At 43.2% G+C, this 20,084-nt stretch overlaps 3 protein-coding genes across 6 annotated transcripts in view; 1 reads left to right on the top strand and 2 right to left on the bottom strand.

Moving 5' to 3' along the window:
* The window catches only part of LOC109634598 (collagen alpha-1(XXIII) chain), a 118,003-nt gene extending 106,865 nt beyond the window's left edge, over positions 1-11,138 (bottom strand). The window contains exons 1-2 of the mRNA XM_069531992.1: positions 10,001-11,138; positions 9,312-9,381 (exon numbers count right to left, since the gene is read on the bottom strand). Of these exons, the coding sequence (XP_069388093.1) occupies positions 9,312-9,381; positions 10,001-10,294 (364 nt within the window). The 5' untranslated portion in view covers positions 10,295-11,138. The remainder of the gene's footprint in view (positions 1-9,311; positions 9,382-10,000) is intronic.
* Positions 11,139-11,269: 131 nt separating this feature from the next.
* On the bottom strand, positions 11,270-18,222 carry clk4b (CDC-like kinase 4b). 4 transcript variants are annotated; one of them, XM_020081502.2, is made up of 13 exons: positions 18,044-18,222; positions 16,866-17,026; positions 15,334-15,583; positions 14,623-14,725; positions 14,234-14,300; positions 14,015-14,131; positions 13,736-13,902; positions 13,552-13,646; positions 13,311-13,440; positions 13,141-13,223; positions 12,973-13,052; positions 12,771-12,861; positions 11,270-12,267 (listed from the first exon to the last, which is right to left on the bottom strand). In XM_020081502.2, exons 2-13 carry the CDS (start codon positions 17,024-17,026, stop codon positions 12,037-12,039), a joined length of 1,575 nt encoding a protein of 524 aa, XP_019937061.2. In that variant the 5' UTR covers positions 18,044-18,222; the 3' UTR covers positions 11,270-12,036. The 4 variants fall into 4 exon arrangements, with proteins under 4 accessions (XP_019937061.2, XP_019937072.2, XP_069388089.1 ...); XM_020081513.2 differs by having other exon boundaries at positions 16,866-16,995; positions 18,044-18,195; XM_069531988.1 differs by lacking the exon at positions 14,623-14,725 and having other exon boundaries at positions 18,044-18,165.
* A 383-nt stretch (positions 18,223-18,605) lies between these two features.
* tmem126a (transmembrane protein 126A) lies at positions 18,606-19,361 on the top strand. Its single transcript, XM_020081534.2, has one exon. The coding sequence runs from the start codon at positions 18,606-18,608 to the stop codon at positions 19,221-19,223; it is 618 nt and encodes a 205-aa protein (XP_019937093.2). The 3' UTR covers positions 19,224-19,361.
* The last annotated feature ends 723 nt before the right edge of the window (positions 19,362-20,084 follow it).

Below are 20,084 nucleotides of genomic sequence, written 5' to 3'. Positions count from 1 at the left end.
TTGACCAAAAACCAAATTGATTCATGGTTTCTTTTATTGAAAATGCAAATATATAATTATCAAGTTATTCTTTCAGAATTATCATCACTTGTGGTCCACTGTCACAGTGAAATCCAGCTGCCAGTTATCTGTATGTGTCTATAAAAGCAGGAAATAAGCTTGTGAACAGACACACCTGAAGATGTACTTAGTTAAACCCCCCCTTCCTCTTTCCATTGTGTTTACAGTGATAACCATCTCCATCCCCCCCACCCCCTCACTTCTGGCTGAACTTTGGGTTTATGTATACATACGGAAAACGGACTGACCCACTGTGGAGGCACAGCAGCCTCAGGGCATCCAGATCCCTGCATTAAACATACACTCGTCCAACCATAAACACAGACAGGGATGGAGAGAAAGAGAGGGATACATCACTGTAAACAGAGAGGTCGAGACAGTGGAGGAAAGGAAATACATTAAATAAGCGATAAAAAAAGACAAAGACGGGTTTGGAAAAGGTCAAACGGAGAAAGAAAGCATGTCTGACACATGTAAATACACACGGCTCCCCAACTGGTGGTGTTAAGTTGTTGAGAGCTGCTATCCAGCGCTGCGCTCCGCTCCGACACGCCCTCACCTCCCTCTCCTGACAGAATAACATGGACCAGTGATGCTTAGGGCTTGTTCAAACGTCTCGGGCCCAGTTTTTACGAGCTCGGCTCTCATTAAAGAGGTGCCGGGAGAGTGACGAGGCTTTTACGCTGAGCAGGAGCGTGTTCAGCACAGTGAGGACCATATGCCGGGTGTCAGCGAGGACCCCGCTGCCCCCATCTCCTCCCCTCGGCTGCTGAGGAGAGATACCTTGATTGCTCATTCCTCCCTTGCATCTGGAGGGTATGGAGGGATGAGCGATAACCTCTGCTCCAACTCTGCCTCCCTGTTTGTCTGAGTTCATGGTTAGAGATGCTATCTATCCAATAAATCCAGGTGTGCTCATGTGAGTCCGGTGCTGCAGCTGGATTGAGCCTCTCTACATTCCTGTTGGATTAAGAGGGCTGTAAATGCTGAGGAAGAGGCCGACACTAGAAACACATTTCTGCTGATCTATATCCATGTGGAGCACCTCAACAGGTTCAACTAAAGCCTGTTTACATGCTTCATAGGTTTGCAAGTGACAGCATTATCGTTCTTCTCCTGTAAATGCAGATAAAGAATAAACAGGTTTGGACATCGAACTGCCGTGTTTCAGCGAGTGATTGTTCGACCTCACGCTGCCGCCAGTCAGCCAGGCGCTGGTGGTGTTAAAGAGTTTTTCTGCTGGCCCATTAAAAGGCTATTCACCTTGTCACCTGCCACTTGTGATAATTAAAGAAAACATCATAATAGTTTCCACATTTGGCAGCGTGTCTGCTCAGCATGAGGAGCTCGGTAAGCTCTTGCCTCTTCTACTCTGCTCTCACGCCGACTATACTGGATCGAGCTGAAAATACGGCGTCCCTGTGAGAATATACTTACTCTCAAAATATTTTGACACAGACTGATTGTTTGCGATATTCGAGAAATCTATTATGGCTTTGTCATGCTTTATTTAAGGGCCTTTCTTCGTGGCCTAAAACAAGTTTACCACAGTTGTTTTTGAGATGGGAAGGGGTTATCCAAACATCCAAACTACTAGTGTGCGGTAATAGTTTCAGATGCATTTCCTTAAACGTAGAGCGAACTTCCAAGTTATTGTAGCTAATCTCTAACAACAGATTCCACATGTGAACACGTAGGCGACGGATACGATTTAGGGGCCAGAAGCTCCTGGTTTCTGTTTCTAGTTTGACCAATCACGTTTGGGAATGATTTGTTGCCTGCAGGTAAACAGTCCATGTGGAGAGCAGGAGAGGTTGAACAAATGGACCGAAATGCATTGGTTATTAGCTTATTTATCTACACTCATCTGCAGATAGCCGTTAATAGAGATGAGCCAAAATGTTATCTGAAATAAAACACCTACAAAAGGTGGTTTGTATGTGTTTTGGGCAAAATATTGGCCGTTGCCCCCAGAGGCTAATCCCTTTTCAGATGATAACTGATGAGATATGATGCTTAACTAACCAACTCATTTCACACACCTCTCACAATGATTTAGCAAAAACATGGCAACAAATATTTTCACATTTTCCCTTTTCAAAAAGGAACAAATTAAATGCAAACTGTTTTGCATTTAATGTCAATAGATTCTGTGGCTCCACAAACACCATGAATGTGTTTCTGTGGCAGTGCTCGCAAATCGATTCAAGACCCAGGATGTAAATTACGTCTGTGCGGTTTAACACTCTGCTTGATGCTTTTGATGCACACTGCTCCACTGAAAACAATTGGTGTTCTGAAATCATGTGCATCACACAAAGCATTACTCTATGGATGGCACCAGATCAGATGTTTGTCTGAAAGCAACATGTTTCTCACATTCAAACGTCAGGAGCTGTAAACATATTGATACTTAATTAAATCCAACATTGTTTTGAATGTGCAAAAATAACAAGTTTAAGAAAAACGGAACAATAAACTCAAATGCAGAATTCGATCACGTCTCTGTGTAACTATGGTGATAAGAAGTCATCTGGTCCGTGTTTATGCTGGAGGTGTGTCTGAGAATAACCCTTGTTTGTGTATCCTACCACCACTATAGTAGCTGAGCAGGTGATGAGACATTTATGTAAAAATAAACAGGCCGTACATAACTGCTGTTGCTCAATCGCAGCCTCCTTTCGGAAATAACTCTTAGCCAAGTGGTGACGACATTTTAAGTATGAACACGTGCAGGCGAAACCCTTTAAATAAGTTATAATTAGTGTTTCCTCCAACAACCGCTCCACATCATTTCCTGCTTACAGTGATCAGGCAACTCACACAGTGAATGTGACACTGAGTCAGTGATTACTTTCAGTGTTGTAACTGACACCACTGGATCAGTCTTCCTCAAAAAGTTCTCCTTGGTTTTTGTTGCATCTGTTCTGCATAATTTTAACTACAGAGATGGACCCTAGTGGATTTGTAGCAGTGACGGAAACACAGCTCTGTATAACTCATCCTGAGCTTCACTGGTTGGCGTCAGAGCCTTTGCTCCTCTGTGTGTTCCTGACATCGTTGTGTGTGTTCATGCTGCCGACTGACCAGCCTGTGTCCAGCTGTTGATTTTCCAAATGGCAGAATGTTTGCTCCGCTGTTAAACACTGGCTTCACAAAGGCAACTTTAATAAGAAGGCTGATGAGAGACGGGGAGGGGGTGGGGGGGTCTTGATGCAGTTTACAGGTGGGAGATTGTGCACACACTAACTACTTCTTACAAAATAACTACCAGATAAAGCATTTACATATCATTTCCCACAGCACATAACAGCTAATATTACAAACACGAAGCTAATAACTTGATACTAAATGAAAAAGACATTGGTTATTGCTCTAACTAGATATTTCCCATCATTCTAAACTTCATGAACATCACTAACTCCAGTCATATTCTTCTGTTGGCAGATTAAAACAAAACACACACCTACAATTTCTCATTGTGTCAGTCATCAGTGTTGACAGTGTTTTTTTATTGGACAGCACTGCAGACGTTTCTTTGCAACCAGTTGACACATCACTACAATATACGGTGAGGACCTTTTGGCTGTGTCCCAATTCAGAAGCCTCCTCCGTCAGAGGACACGGCCCACGAGGCCAAGCGAAGACTTGGACACGCCGAGAAGGTTTTATGCCCCTTGTTTGCTTAACATGTGTACCCTGAGATGTCCACTTGAGTTGAAGCCTGACACTTCCACTTAACAGTGTAAGCACCAGACATTTTGGTCTTTCCACTCGCTGTTCCCATAAGCAATGTGTCAATGAAGTGCGATAAATCCTGGGGCAGGTTAGCCTGAGGAGAAAGGACGCATTTGAAGGAGCCTACGGAATGGGACAGCCATAGTCCCCTGAAGTGGGACACAGCTACTGTTCTTATTATTGAACAAATTCTTTGCTTTACAAAATTACCCAAAATGCAACTCGACTACCTGACAGTTCAGTTGGGCACAAACCAGAGATAGGGAACAGGCTACAGATGTTAGCGCACTTCTCTCGAACGCCACATCCGACTATTTTTTATCTTTTAAGTATTTAGCCTCAACCAACAATGACTCAAGTGACATCACAAGTGATTTTCACTCAATCACGACATCGAGTGAAAACAAGACAGTTACTGAGAACCAGGACGTGAACACTCAAGCTTAGATTTACAAATAGCTGGTCCGTCAGTCCTGGAGAATGCAGCCCATCCATGGTGAAGAACCTCTTGAAGCCAAAATCTACGACCAAGTGACTCAGCCTTTGACAGACTCAACCATCTCCAAACTAAATATCTCCAACTGGCTGAGACGCAGCATTCCCCCTCCTTCTACAAATAAACCCGGCACACTCTAGCCTCCAGAGATCAGCTTCCAAATAAGAACAAGATATCAAGAAGAGTCGCTCATTTTTATTCCCCTCTCACAGTGACCACAGGGAATAACAGACACCTCGGCTGAAGGATAAAAGTCACCTGAGGGCTCAAAGCTCACACAGCTGTGCACGAGAGCTGCTGTCCATATGACGGTGAATGAAAGGCAGGGTGCAGAAAATAAGGTGGTGTCGTCTTAGGCTACTTCCTTTCTGACAAAATCCACCATATGATCACCACTGACACTGTAACTTTGTTCCCTTCAAAAGCTCAGAATCAAGATAATGCAAACATCATGGTTTCATAGCTGTGAAAACTCCATTCTGCAAATAAAAACTGAGCTGAATGGATGACGACTTCAACTCAACTCCAGCTTTGTGAGGAGCAGAAGCACTCGGCAGGCCGACTCTGAGAATTCCAGTGTTAGTCCCTGAACATGCACGGACACCTGACGATGTGAAGCAGCAGGATAGAGAGCATTTCATATATTAAAATTATACTTGACTATTTTCCTCGGTTTAAAGTCTCCTTTCCCCTGCAGCATGAATATAATAAGCCACCTGGATTTTTGGCCACAGGATACTCTGTTCATAACTTACTTCATAGACCATGAACACACTCACACTATAAGGAACTCGAGACTTGCACACGTCCACATGCAGAGTTAGTTATGTGCGGCTCTCCAGCATATTATTACTTAAAGAAAGTGCCTACAGCCTAATGCAGCAGTGGAACAAATTTAAAATAGGACCTCTTATGAAAACAAACTTCCTGGACTTATTGTTTTAAAATGGTCGTTAATGGATCGTGCATGGCCCATTCGTTCTTTCTGTGGCGATACATTGCACAGGTAGCTGCAAGTTTCCTGTCTGATTTATTATGGCTTTTTAAATAAAACGCTGCCCTGAGGGGCTGTTGGCTTCATCGTGGGTCTCCGTCTCCTTAAAGCCAACTTTCCCCATCTTCTCCTCCAAGTGGGAGAGCAGGAAGCTGGGACGGGAGAGCCTCCCCTCTGCCTCCTGGGCGAGAAGTTGATCCCCAGACAGGGTGGATAACACCAGCGAACTGCTGATGAGCTCTGCACAGGACGCCGTACTGGATTTCTCAGCCTATTAAACATAAGTCTAGTGCAGACAGTGGGATACAATAATAATCCTCCACGTATGCAGGAATTTTGAGGAACAATAAAAATACAAAAAGGAGCTGAGAATTTGTGTTAACAACCAAACGTTTGTTGTTATGTGTACATGTGAAATACTTCAGGACACCACGCTGTGAGCCTGCACTCTCAATTATATAAATACACACAAACACATGTATCAGGGCCTGTGCTCCCGTCCAGAGCGTTGATGAGCTCTTATCTGATGGAAATGGATCCGACTGAACAGCCAGAGGTCTGACCTCCTGTCCTCATATACAATAAAACCAAACACTCAGATACGCTGAGTCCATATGAACGGTAATCACCACCTCAGAGCTTGGAGTTTTTCTTAGTCATATAGAGATTTCAGGCCTGTATAAAACATTTAAGCACAATAAGTATTCAACCTTTCACTCTTTTCTATATTTATGTGATCTTATGTCTGAGTATTCTTATTTTATTATGGTACATTTTCTTCACTTTCACACTGGTACTGAAATAACTTATAACAATAAACATCTTGAATTTTAGAAAACGTCTGAGGAGAATGTTGATATTCTCAACAGTCTCATCTTTACCCTCTATCATTATGTCTTGGCATTTCATAAATGTACGTTACAAGCCTGTTAGCTTTCTAAACTGTCTTTGTGGCTTCTAGACACCAACAGTACTGTCAATATTAGTGTCCATGTTGCCATTGCTTAGCAGCAGTGTTCTCACCTGAACGCCAAGCACACCATGTGCATGACTTCCCACATCGTAACCTCCAGCTCAGGAGTTCCATCTGAAGGGTGTGACTCAGGACACGCAACTGGGTTTAAATCTGCCAAATGTATTGGATTCATCAATTATTTAGTCAATAAATATATTAGAAAAGTTGAGAAAAGCCCAAAGTGACATCTTCTTTTGGCTTGTTTTGTGTGACCAACAGATCTAACTCAGAGTATAATTACTCCAAAGTCATAAAAGTCAAAGCAAAGCAGCAAATGAGTGTGAACTGTTTTGTTTTAGCACCTTCTCCTGCTGGTGGATGACGATGGTCTGGCATTTAGTTTTGGGCCCGTGCCCAAGTGTGGGCAGACATTATGCCCCCTAGTCAGCATCAGACCTGTTAAAGAGCTTTTAAATGCAAAAAGCAGAGATGACAATACACTCCCTCTACACAGACAAATACAGCCCCCAGATGGTTCTAGTTACCCAAGGCACCATAAAGGTGTTATGTTCATGTGTACGTAATGAATGTGTGCGTACGTTTGTCTGCGAACATGCGTTGTGTGTCTGTTGAGGGAACAGGCGGGTGCTAATTGCAAGCACCTGAAGCTTGTAAGGAGAGTTGGACTCTGTGACATAGTTTTCTTTGGCCTTAACGACGGCTGGATGTGTCGTATCCGTGAGCACAGAGGTGTCACAAAGCTGCTTCCAGAGATAAATGTCCTGAGTCTGTGCTTGAAGTTTATCTACAGACAGACAGTCTCTGCTTCTCCAGCTGTGACTGAAAAACTACTTATTTTCTGTCCAAAGGAAGTTCTTCACTCAGAAGTGTCAGTCCCAATATTCAACATCATCATTTTCACTAATGCAGCCGAAGTGCTGCCCCCTGTTGGGCCCTCATCTTTATGCACAATGAAAGAAGAGCTCCCTGATGGGAGGGCATAGCTTTAATGGCAGCAATGCTGCTCATGCTGTGTGGTACTGTCACACAGACAAGCAGAAATACCTTGGCCTGTGATCCTGGTGGTGAGCGATTCAAGTTTCAGGTGGCGAGAGCTGGTGCTAAAGGGAGAGAAGAGTCTCTTCTTACAGCGTCGTGTTGAGAGAGGTACCTCTGTCGGCCCCTCAAAGGCTCACTGGCTGAAACTCACCACACTCATGGGACCATGATACAGCTTGTTTGCTCTCACACAAGGACGCAGATGTAAGCACAGAAGCGCAGCTCGGATAAATGCACATAGAAACATTTTACATCAATCACATGAGCAGCACTTGGCACAAACACATGCACGCCCCTGATAGTACCCAGCTCAAGTGGCTTCTCACGCTCAAAGCACCAAGAACAGGTTTAACCCTCTTTAGAAGTTAAAAAAAAAAAACAAGGTCAGCATTGCGCAATCTAATTGAACATGAATAAAACACATGTCCACAGGCATTCGGTTACATCAAAGCCGCAACACAAAAAAATAGCCTTTTGTTTCTGCAAAATCAAAAGTCCATATTTAAAAGACCAGAAAGTGAAAAGAAAGGACCCTAAATAGTTGTGGAGGGATTGTATCTCAGTGCCAGAACTGTGTGATTACACCGCAGTGCGGGGAAGCTGACAGAAAAATGGGATGCAACATCTGATATAATAACAATAATAATTCATCAAAAATAACAATAATAATATCTACTGGAGCAATTTCATTCAAATATACAAGTAGGACAGTGCAGGCTGATCTAATCATGTGTACGCCTGATTACATTTTCCTGAGTCATACTTAGTAGAAATGGAATGAACCCAAGAAGTGCAACTGTAGCAAAGACCTGCAGCTTTCTCCAACAGTAATACTTCTCAGACCACTCAGACAGAGCAAGCAAGCTAACTTGGCACCGCAGAGTTCAGACTGGAAAACAGAATGTGTTGAAAAAGGGCCAGAAATTCCACGAGTGAACGTTTTCACCTGTTCTTGTTGTTGCAGAGCTATTCACACCCGCAGACAAAGAGAAAGACAGAAAAACAAGAGGAGCCAGGGAAGGAAATTCTCCCAAATCTGCAGATAAGCATCTTAGAAACTTGACCTGTATGTTTTGAAATCGTGTCGATCCAAAAGTGTGGGAGCAGAAATTGTGCACAAGCAGTTGAAGCACTGAGTTGAGGGAACACACAAACACACGCACAGTCTCCATGATATTGACTTACATTGATTTCCTGGACACTTACTGCACCATATACCTACCTTAACCATAGTTACTACTTGTCTAACCTTAAAACAGGCTTTCACCTTTAAATCTAATCACACACACACACACACACACGCACGCACGCACATGCACACACAGCAAGTTACAGGATTTCTCAGTCCATAAATCAGAAACTTTCCTTTCCATGTGTGAGGGGTTAAACTAGCCCATTTAAACCATTGTGGGTCAGACCCATCACGCATCATAAAAATGCATCAACACCTAGGAGCACACGCCTAACATCATATATCTAACTTTACCCAAAATAAAAGAGATTCATTTTTTCACAGGCGTGACAGGAGTGTCTGCGTGTAACATGATGCAGATCACACACTGTTCTCCACTCCAGGAACTATCACAAGCCCTGTAATGAACACCACAAGCCAAACGTAGCCAATCTTGGCACACGGCTGCTCCATCTATTAAAGTGATAAAGCATCCCTCACTGACACAGGGCTGCAGGGCCCGAGCTGGGCGACCCAACCCCACTGACCTGCAGAGTGCTGAGCCACCCCTTGCATATAAAGGCCCATCACAGGCTTAAGGGGTTGTAAGCCCCTCCCCCCCCCACACACAGAAAAAGACAGATGTATACACAAACATGCATTTTCAAAGTTCAGGAGTATAAACAGCATCACGAACAGAGACACAATCAGGTGTCACCAGCAGTCAGTCAAGCTTGGACTGAACTCCCAGAGATAAAGTACTGTAGCTCAGTGTATTGCTTGTTTTGTTTATGTCTGTGGCACTAATGCGTCAAATAAAACACACACACTTACGTACCTGGAGGACAGGAGCACTCTTGACCAACATCCCTCGCTTTTCGCGCTTTCGGCATCAGCACCACCACTTTCTGCAGACACAAATTCCAGCGTAAGACAAAAAAATCCCACTTTTGACTACATGCAAACTCAATGCACAACACTGTAAGTGATAGTTTTACTTTGATTTGGTCTGAGCATGACGTGTGCCACAGAATTGGTCAGATTGACATGAACAGATTGATATCATTACAGTGGAAAATATATAAAGTGTAATGAGATGAAAATTCTCTCATTGGCTTTCACTGACAATAATAATCACATTTCCCTCATTACATGTAGCTCTAGAAACAAAGGGTTTCCTCTATTTCTCTCCCACGTGGTTAAATTAAATTAATGTTAGTGTCTATCACCAGCGGTTATGTTGCCCTGTAAAGAGCTTCAGCTGTAAACTAATTTGGCCAGCTGCATGCACGGCTCATCCCTAAGGTCATGCATTAAAAAGGGACAGATTTTACGAGGAATAGTGATAGTGCAGCTCCCAAACAGTGCCAAGTCTGCGCGTCTGCAAACCTTCAATTGATTCCCTGTCATTACGCACAGTTTACGCACAGGCGAGCCGCGCATCGGTCAGAGGTTCGTGTGAGACACGTGTCTATCTATTAAAGAACAAGTGGTTTTAATTAAATCCACAATAGACGATATGTATACCTCTTCCACGAGCTTCCCTATGGAGGTGCTCAGCTCTGGAACCAGGGTCCCGTCCTCGTTTAGAAAAGCGCTGTGAGGTGGGTTGAAGACGGACGCCTTGTCCATCTCCATCTGCAGGCGGGTCTCCAGCTGGAAGGTCTTGAGGCTCATGAGGAGGCACACGGCGATAGAGCTCAGGGACATCAGCAAGCAGAGGGCGACGGGGAAACCGGGTAACCACCGCTGGACCGCAGACTTGGGGGCACACTGGCACACCGGCTTACTTTCCCCGGCTGAGTCGCTGGCTGTATCCATCCTGCTTCTGGGTTCCAAGTTGGCAAAATAACCTTCTTAGTGTAGCTCTGCAAGCTAATTGCAATTAGCCTCTGTGGACTAACTATGCAGCGCCCAGCTCCAGTTCAGCAGGCGCGGGGTTCAAACTGAGTCTTGGAACAGGAGGCGGTGCGCACCGGGTTTACGCCGCACAGATGGGAGCGATCTGGGCACTAATGACAGATGAGACGCCTCCTGGTCGTCGTTTTTCTTGTTGGGGAGCAGCTGACGTGCGTGTGCGAGTGCAACTACAAATGGGTCCAAATGTTTGCCTCCCTAAAAGTCGCATGTTCGACTGGTGGAGATGCGCCCGCCCTGCGGACCACGTGGGAGGCTGCAGATTGACAGCTGGGAGACTAAGAGGGTTTGGATCAGTCAACTTCTGATGACCGTCACGGAACTTAAGGGTGAGATGGTACAGTCCGCTCACCTGGACATTATGAGGACGACTTGTGCCTTGTTAGTCATGCATTGTGAAAAGTCATTCATTAAATACTGAACAATAACGGAGTCAAGTTAAGTTGCTGCATCTTTTACTGCAACGCAGATTGTGCAAAATATCCTGCAGACGTCGGTTCTCCCGAAGTTACAGTCACAATTCCCAAAGCAGCTCCAACCTTTTGAACTGGTGCTTTCAACTTCAATATAGAAACGTGGCACCAAAACACTCTCCACTGTGCTCACTTTTGAAAATGTTCTTGAAATTCTTTAAGCCTATGGTTAAATGGTTTTTACCCCACATACCTGTTACATCCTTAAGACTAGACTAAGCTTCACGCTCAGGTGGCTCCTCCATGTTGCTCCTCAGTTACTGCACTTTAACGCTGTTGCCAAAGCTCTTTACTGCCCCTTTGTGGTTTGAGGCAGCTACAACACCATATTTATCAACAACTTTCAATCATTGAGCTGTGACACAAAGATTGTATATAAAAAGGCTGTGACACAAAGACACACTCCTGTCGTCTATTCACGTTTATTGAGAAAATGCACAGGATGCAAAAGTTACATAACAAGTCAGTGAAAAAAAGAAATATCGGAAGGAGGTATTTATACAAGGGTTTTCTGCCTGCAGTAGCTTTTTTAACATCTACAATGCTGAATAAATTATTTGTGTTGCGAAAACAGGGTAAGGGCACAGTCACTTATGCACAAATGTAGCAGTAGTGAACCTTCCCGTTCACTTCCACTCTGTGCTAGATAGGAGGCCTCAGAAACATTCATTTCGTGTAGCAAAGCAAATCCGCAGCGTAGCTTCACGTCAAGTTCAACTTTGGTAATATTCGCTTCACATTTGCTTCTGTGTGATTCATTTCATTAAACACTTCTGTCTGTTGCATGACTCTCTAACCTTCTTGTCAATGCAAAGACAGAATGTGGACAAAACCAGAGTCTAAAGGAATTTTTTTAAAAAAGAGAGAAAAAAAATGGCTTACAAGTATATATTCTGAAGCTACAATTTAAATTACAATGGCAAATAAATAGAAATCATTCAGGAGAATTCTTTACATCAAAACATGCCACGGATGAAACGCATGTGGATGCGTGATTTTAAGACACACTGGTTTAGAGACAGGACACAGCAGAGCAGGGCAGAGGACTGATACAGTCAGTAAAGGGCCTCTCCTGGAGAGTCAGGAGCTTGAGGCTGGCACTGAGCACCATGAATCACAGGGACAGCCAGGCCTTGTCCGAGGTTACAGGTCAAAGTTTACATGTTCAGGAGTTCAGTCTTTTTTGCTGCTTTTGCTGCTGCCTTTGCTACAGCTAATACTGCTGCTGCTGCTGCTACTGCTACAACTGTTTTTGCTTCTGCTGCTGCTGCTGTAGTAACAGGAGAAGAAGGGGTGTCGGAGGGCCTGTTCAAGGCTGAGGCGCTTTGCTGGGTCATACTCCATCATCTTCTCTATCAGGTCAAACAGCTGCTGGTGGTCTTCACCCTTAGACAACATGTAATGCTGAAGGGACAAAAGGACAACATTTAATGTGCGTCTACATTTATATATAATTAATCTAGAGCTCAGCATTTTAATATTCTACATCATATGTGTTCATAAGATTCAACTGATTGAGAGGACCTTTCTTTCTTTAACAATATGAGATAGGATTGATTTCTCAGACAATAATTCTTTGATCTAGACTTTCTAAAATCAGGAATCTTTAGGAGAACAATATTTATTAGTGCTATTTGGTGTAGATCCACATTCAAATCCCTATCATGTTTATCATATGGTTTCATATGGGATCTGTTGGGCCTTGGCAGTGGTATGTGCTCTTACATTTCACTAAGCAAAGCTGATTAGAGATACTTTACATAATCTAACACAAAATCATCAGAATTTTGGTATGGTTGAAAGATTTTTTTTTTTTTTTTTTTAAATCATATTCATTAAAACCAGGTTTATTCATCAGTGCTCCCAAACAGACTGTCTGTGGTGATCTCCAGATCTATTCCTCTTACCTTGAGTGGTTTGCAGTGTTTTCTGACATATCTCCCAGAGGAACTGTGCATGTCCCAGTCGAGTCTGCACCGGTGAACATACCGCCGTTTCCTACACAACACACAGTAATTATTTAGCATTTACCTCCCATTATTACAATTCATAGCCAATCCATTACACAGCGATCAAGAACTGTTAATAAGTCTGTTAATGAGCTCTTACTTGGTTTTCTGCAGGAGGTTTGTGGGGATAGGGCCCAGGACCCTCTCCATCATAGCGAGGTGCTCTTTGCTGTCATGGGTCTGATAAAGAGAACAAAATGAAGCAGATTATTAAATACAATGGTCAATAAGTATTTATCATTTCATGATGCTCTCTGCTGCTACCTACCTGGAAGAGAGTGGATCCAAGGTAGTACTCGAGGAGTATACAGCCCACACTCCAGACATCACAGGAATGGTCCCAGCCCAGATCTGAAAGAGACAATGTTAACTCAATCACAATTCACCAACAAAGGGTCTGCTCAAGTGTTAGTGCAGCTCTTGAAATCAACCACTTACCCAAAATAACCTCAGGAGCACGGTAGTGACGTGTTGACACAACAGACGTGTGGTGCTCGTGTTCATACGTGGCATTACCAAAGTCTACAATTTTCACATCAGGGTTCTTCAATGTTCGTTCATCCCTTTTCTAAAAGGACAAAAACACAATCATGTACTTATACAGCTGCTGGAACAACAACAACGTGTATTGGGCTTTTGCAGGTATGATATCTTTTGGTTAAATATTTAGGACACTCACTTTGTCAGAGTTGTACTCCATGTCATAGTCTGAGTTGATGAAGAGAATATTCTCAGGCTTCAGATCTGTGTGAGTCAGCTTGTTCTTATGCATAACTGAAAGACAACACCACACACAAATTAAATCAGGCTATTTTCGCACTCATATTGTGTTTTCTGTGTACGAACATGTGTATACTACTCACATCGAACAGCTCGGACGATCTGGTATGCCATGTGTCTGATGTGTTCAATGGGAAAAGGCTGGAAGTTGTTCTCCTTGAGAAAATCATAGGTGCTGAGGCCAAGCAGCTCAAAGGCGATACAAACATGGCCATGGTAGTCAAACCAGTCCAGCATGTGCACACACGCACTGGAGGAGGAAAGATAAAAAAGATGTATTAATTTCTTCTTTGTCAAATTCTGAACACAATCTTCTTAAACTATCAGACTTCAGTGGTATGAAGTTACTGTTGATGACTTACTATCTCCTGTCAGAGTCAAGCGACTTTAACTGTTGAAGCACCTCTACCTCAGACATAGCTGCCTCACGGTAGCGGTCTATGTTTTTAATGATCTTCAGAGCAACTCGAGCTCCAACACTGGAAACACAAAACATAAATACATTCCAAATCAAATGAGAGAGATGGTCAGAAATTATGGAGAAAAATAGTCACAGGGAATATTTTCGGATTTATACTTACTTAGAGTGATCTATGCATTCAACGACCCTTCCAAAGGCACCCTCTCCTAGAGTACACACAATCTCATCTACAGAAAATAGAGAGGTCAAGTTAGAAACACAGCACTGACAAAGTGAAACACTGTCCTTTGGCTGGTTCACTGCCTGATGTTACATTGCTGTTTAGGTACACTACTATAACAGGATTCACAACATTGGCATATAACTCTATACTAAATATGTTACACTGACTAGCGATATCAAACCAAATAGATTAAGTCCATTCTAGTCTATTCTATGGCCCAAATACTTCATCCAATAAATTAATGTTTAGAAATAAAAACCAGACAAAAAGAGAGTGAGAGGCACAATGTGTGAACAGAAGAAAAAAAAAAGGTATATATTCTATACATCTCGCTCTCAGCATGTCTCCACTGTGATAGATGAGGTGACCCTCGCCATCATCCTCAACACTCCTGGATCTTTTCCTGCTCCTGCGGTGATGGCTCCTCCTCTGCACCGGAACCGCCGCAATCCGCCATCACATCAATAACCCATCAGTCAGCCAGCACCAGGCCACCACAATGGGACACCGTCATTCATTCAACCAGGCCAAGGGGGGAAGGTGTAGGGGTGGATAGATTCGGCCCGTTCAGTAACACCGCCAGGCGAATGGACGGAGCAGCAAATTCAAATTCAGCCCCGTCAGAGAAATTGGGCGCCAGCCACCACATAGTGTGTGTTACAGAAGAAAAACATGGCAACAAGATTTTCAGATGAGAGACTTTCTCAGAGTAGTACAGAAAAAACTGAAGTTGAGTGATTACAGTTTTTCTACATGTAGTTCTTTGTAAAATCAGGTACCATAACTTTCCACTAAGATTTCAGCACAAATACATGGTCCTCTTTTGTCTTGCAAATCTATACTAAACACTCTCCTATTTCCTGAGCCTGTAAGCCCCCCTTGTTGTCTTTACTGGAAATCATGCTTAATAGTGAGGTGCAGAACACACAGAGATACATAGAGACGACTAAATAGGTGTTAAGCACTGGCTTAACACCAGTAATAATGACCCTTTTCATTTGGTGGTATAGACAGGGAAGGGGGGAGAAGTCTCATACCGTGGAAGACCTCTGGCGAGAGTGACTACGCCGGCACTTTCTGTCTCTGTGCCTGCGACTGCTTCGCCTGCTGCGACCACTCCGTCCACTACGCCCCGATGACTTGCTGTAGTGGTGCCAGTCAAGGTCTCTGTTCTTGCAGGTGGCTTCTCGACTGTCCTCCTCACAGGCCATGTCCAAACTGTGGTCCCGGGTGCGTCCTTCCCGAGTGTCCAGCCTCAGGTTCAAGCTGCGGGACTCTAGGTAATGCCTGCATACAAAGAAAAATGAACAAACACAGATGAAAAATAGGAACTACAAACGGTCAGATCAGGAAAAGCCTTGTTCAATGTCTGTGATCAGGCTCTTAAGTGAGAACTGTATTTGACTGGTCAGAACGGTCCGCCTATTCCCTGACACTGTATCCAGAGCCTTTTATGCAACATTTGTAATTAGCAACATAATGATTTATAGCTACCATACCCAGGCATCGTGTTCAATGAGAGGTTGCAGTTCTGAAAACATTTTATTGGCAGGGTGTCAATGTCCAAATAGCTCTTTTGGGCGTAAGCAAATGCCAAATATTTGGGCTATTTTAACATCCCGCCTTCTCCTAGACAACCCAAAACATGGCTTCCTTAAAACTCAAGCACCTTGACAGAGAGCCACATTGGCAAGTCCCTAAAAGCTTTTCAGCACAACCTGTTGGAGCATAAAACCACATGTGGTTCTACATCAAATATTTGCACCTACTATTATTGCAAGGTATACTGATAATAGAAAAGTTATCGTAATATCCAGCTGTTAAAAGTGGCGAAATACCTAATTTTATGTTGTTTATGAATGACGTCCAGGTCACTAAGCATCCAAGAAACACCACAGGCCCTAGCACCTCGGTGGTGTCAGTTATCATCTAAGAAGAAGTCTGCCTCTCTACAGGATTAAAATTAGAGTAGATATGGAAACATCTGATGTAACCCCACTGGCTCTCATTTATGCCCAAAAGAAGCTAGAACTGCAGAAGTTCACATGCACATCCAAATATTATCATTTAATAAAAAAGGGATCAATTCTCACAAAAAATATGTGCTACTAAGAAAACTGACTTAGCTTTGTGTTCTACAGTGCATATACCATCAGCAATATGGAATACACAAGTAAAACATATCTGAAGCCTTTAGATTAATAGTGATGCTGTGAGATTGAGGTTTTCTTTGTAGTGAGCCCATTGGACCCACAGGTAGTGATTTGAGTGGGTGCATGGACAATTCAATGGGTCCCCAATAAAAAATTATATTTCTTAAAATTACAAATCTGAAGTTTATTAGAAGACAACTGTCACATCAGCATGACTTACAAAATACAAATACAAAAGCATTTCTGCAGCAAATAATGATTTGATTTATATTGTGATACATGTCAATATCGACTGATATGAAAAAATGTGTCTGCCCCCAAAAATTGAATCTGCCATTTATATTCTGTATAGGTTATTATGCTGTTATATCTTCCGTAATGAAGTACTTAACACTGCAAAAGCAATAGATAATTACCCATCGTGTGCGTTGAGGTGGCGGCGGGTTGTGCTGGACTTGTTTTCTCTTTCGCTGCTGTGCGAATCTTGTTTCCTTCGCTTACGACACTCCATTCTCTCTTCCCAGCTGTACTCGTCCAGCCAGACACCTGGGGAACGCATTCGCTTTGAGTGACGCATCTGGAAGACGGAAAAAGATTAATGGCTGCATGGAATCCCACGGACTCAAAGACATGTAACCTAGCCACATCCATGTTCAATCCACAACATGACGTTTCTGTCAGGAGCATGCGAGGAGGCCAGTATTCAGTGTGTCTGCAATTATACCAAAATCGAGTAATAGATGTGATATAAGAGAATATGTAATAAAACTATGTTAACTAATTGACAGATTGAAAGACCGAACGCTAGATGGCTTCAAATTTGACAAGTTCATCAGCAGCAAAAATGTAACTTAAACTTAGCACACTCTGGACAAAAACAAATCGTACAGCCTGACTTCACCTTCTCTCGTGTGAAGACTTCAAAATATTCATCCAGTTTAAAAGCACCGTTGTTATTTTATTAGTCGATATTCAGCTATATAAATCCTCAGTGATCTTGTTTACATGCAGGTCTCGTGCCATAAAAGTGAAATGTGGCAACAGCGAACTATCATATGATCGACGTTGTCATAACACGATTAAGGCCTGATGGGGCCCTATAAATGGCACACTTTCCTTTATTAGCGTGTTTACGTTAGGTCGCCATTCACAGTGAGGTTTTAGGAATATTCTGTAACAATACGTATTAAACTGAATACACGTGAGTAGATACAGAGGCTGTCGTCGAGCTTCAGTCTGTTCTCGATCCAAAGGCCCGAACACATTAACTAGCCACCCATGTAGCGAAACAATGTTAAATCCATTATCCACAAGCATAACATGGAATACACCTCACTCTGATGAGTCAACACATTAAACAACTGGAGACTGTTTTCGTGACAGAAAGTTACAGGCCGAATTGTGAACCTACAACATCCCATGAAACATGTTTCCTCGTCAGACGAGCAAATGTCCTGTCGACGAGACGTCGAATATCGGAGAAGCTAACGGGCTAAAGTTAGCTGCTAACGCTAACACTGGCCTCATGCAATGCATTAAACGTTGGGAAACAATAATATGGTGATTGTGAATGATTGAAACAAAATGCCCTTACCCCACTTCAACAATGAGAACAGTAGGTTTAGGAGTTTTTTTAAAAATTGAACAAAGAAACTGGAGAACGCTTCCAACTATTCCTCTTCCAAAATGGCGCCGGTGACTGAGCGCTGGAGCGGACACGGTGCTTCGATGGTTCGAAAACACGTACGACGCAACGCGCTAAAGCTCCGCCCACTCAGTCCGGACCAATGATCTGGTGTCCTGAGTTTAGTCTTACAGGTGAAGTCAAAGTCCAGAAACTGGATTTATGCAGCACATTTAAAAAAAAAACACGACTTAGCATCCACGTTCTGTCGTATCAGACTCCACCATCTTCAAATAAATCAAGACTATATCATCAAAAAGGTGTAGAAATGTTCATTCTTGCCTGAAAGTCTCAACTTAGGGCAAGAAAACTTAAAGTAGCGCTCTGAATTATGGGTAAGAGTAGACATGTCTGCGCCCTGTCTTCATCCGGAGCTCAACGTCCCATCAATGACATAACACTGGGTTTCCACCTGTAAACCAGGATCTCCAGCTGATGAACTCTTGTTATCAGTTTTAAATCCCGTGTGAAGATGTCGGACAACACGCAGCCGGAGAGCGTGTCCGGAAACACGCGCCACAGATCTGTGGTGGCGGAGATGCTGGCGAAGAACTTCGAGAGGCTGCCGGACTCTGACCGGAAGCTCTTCCAGTACGGACCCTTGTATCTGGGGGGTAACGGGGCTCTCGCAGGGCTGGTCGCCAACAGCCTGTACCGCAGAGCCCTGAACATCACTCAGGCGCCAATCACCTCCAGCCTGCCGATGGCGGCGCTGCCGTTCATGACCACGGTGGCCCTGTACCACGCGTCGGTGACCAGCCCCCTCCTGTCCGGCGACCTCAACTGTCCCAGCTGCGCCCTGATCCGGGGCGCTCTGGTCGGCGTGGTCGGTGCCGGCGTGTACCCAATCCTCCTGGCCTTACCCGTCAACATCGGCCTCGCCACCAGGTACAGAACGGCGCCCATGCCGGAGAAGGGCAACATGTTACGGTACTGTGCGGACCTGTCCCGGCCGATCCTCAGGAAGATGAGGGCGGTGCTGGTGCTGCAGATCTTCTTCGGCACGTACCTCAGCTCCAGGCATTTCGAGACGTACACCAAACTGGCACAGATCACATTCGGTTCAAGTGGAGAGGAACTGAAAGACTGAGACTTACTGAGCTCCAACAAACACGAGCCTTTCTATTGATTCACTGACAGTTGTTCTGCCAGAAATGAAATCAAGTGTGGACTTTTTCTGGTATTGCTGGTATTTAAAAATGAATAATAAATGAGCTGTACAAACTCACTGCTTCTCCTGCATCTAAAGATTATATATGTATAAAAAAATCTAAATCAGTTCCATGGATGAAGCAGACAAAGCATTTGGCTTCATCCTAATAGGTGTATGCTTTTCAAAATAAAACCTGAAACAATACATATATGAGGTGTCTTTAGAAAAATGATTCATATATTAAATATTTATTTAAATAAAATGTTTAAATCATCCATAAAGAAAATGCCAAACATCATCTCATTACAGCATCTCAAAGTTATTTCTTATTTTATCACTTTAAATTCAACATATTGGGACTAATGATTGTAGGCTGAACAAATATTTAATGGGGCCAGTTTGGTCTGAGGAAATGCAATGGGCAGTTACTACCATTTTATGGTTTTGTAAACTAAACAATTAACTGATACATTTTAATATAACAGAAAGATGAATCTGTTGCATAAGGAAAATACAGAAGCCTTTATAGTGTTAGTTTCAGCCATTTTTGCATGAACCCTGTCCATTTGCTTGTTTGTTGTAAGCAAGATTTCACTAAAACCGCTGAACAGATTTCCACAAATTAGGATGCAGTAAGGATGAAGACATTTTTTTTTCAACATTTTTACAATTTTCACAGGAAATAATTATTGCATCTTAATGAAAAATCACACATTTTTATGGAACTTATTTGTGAAATTTAGTGCAGCTTAATTAGGTGGAGACTGTTTGAACCAGAGGTATGCACCCAACTGAGGG

This window comes from Paralichthys olivaceus, chromosome 9, assembly GCF_024713975.1.
Source record: "Paralichthys olivaceus isolate ysfri-2021 chromosome 9, ASM2471397v2, whole genome shotgun sequence".
Taxonomy (NCBI): Eukaryota; Metazoa; Chordata; class Actinopteri; order Pleuronectiformes; family Paralichthyidae; genus Paralichthys; species Paralichthys olivaceus.
The sequence above is the reverse complement of the archived record's forward strand: the minus strand, read 5'-3'. Positions and strand labels throughout refer to the sequence as shown.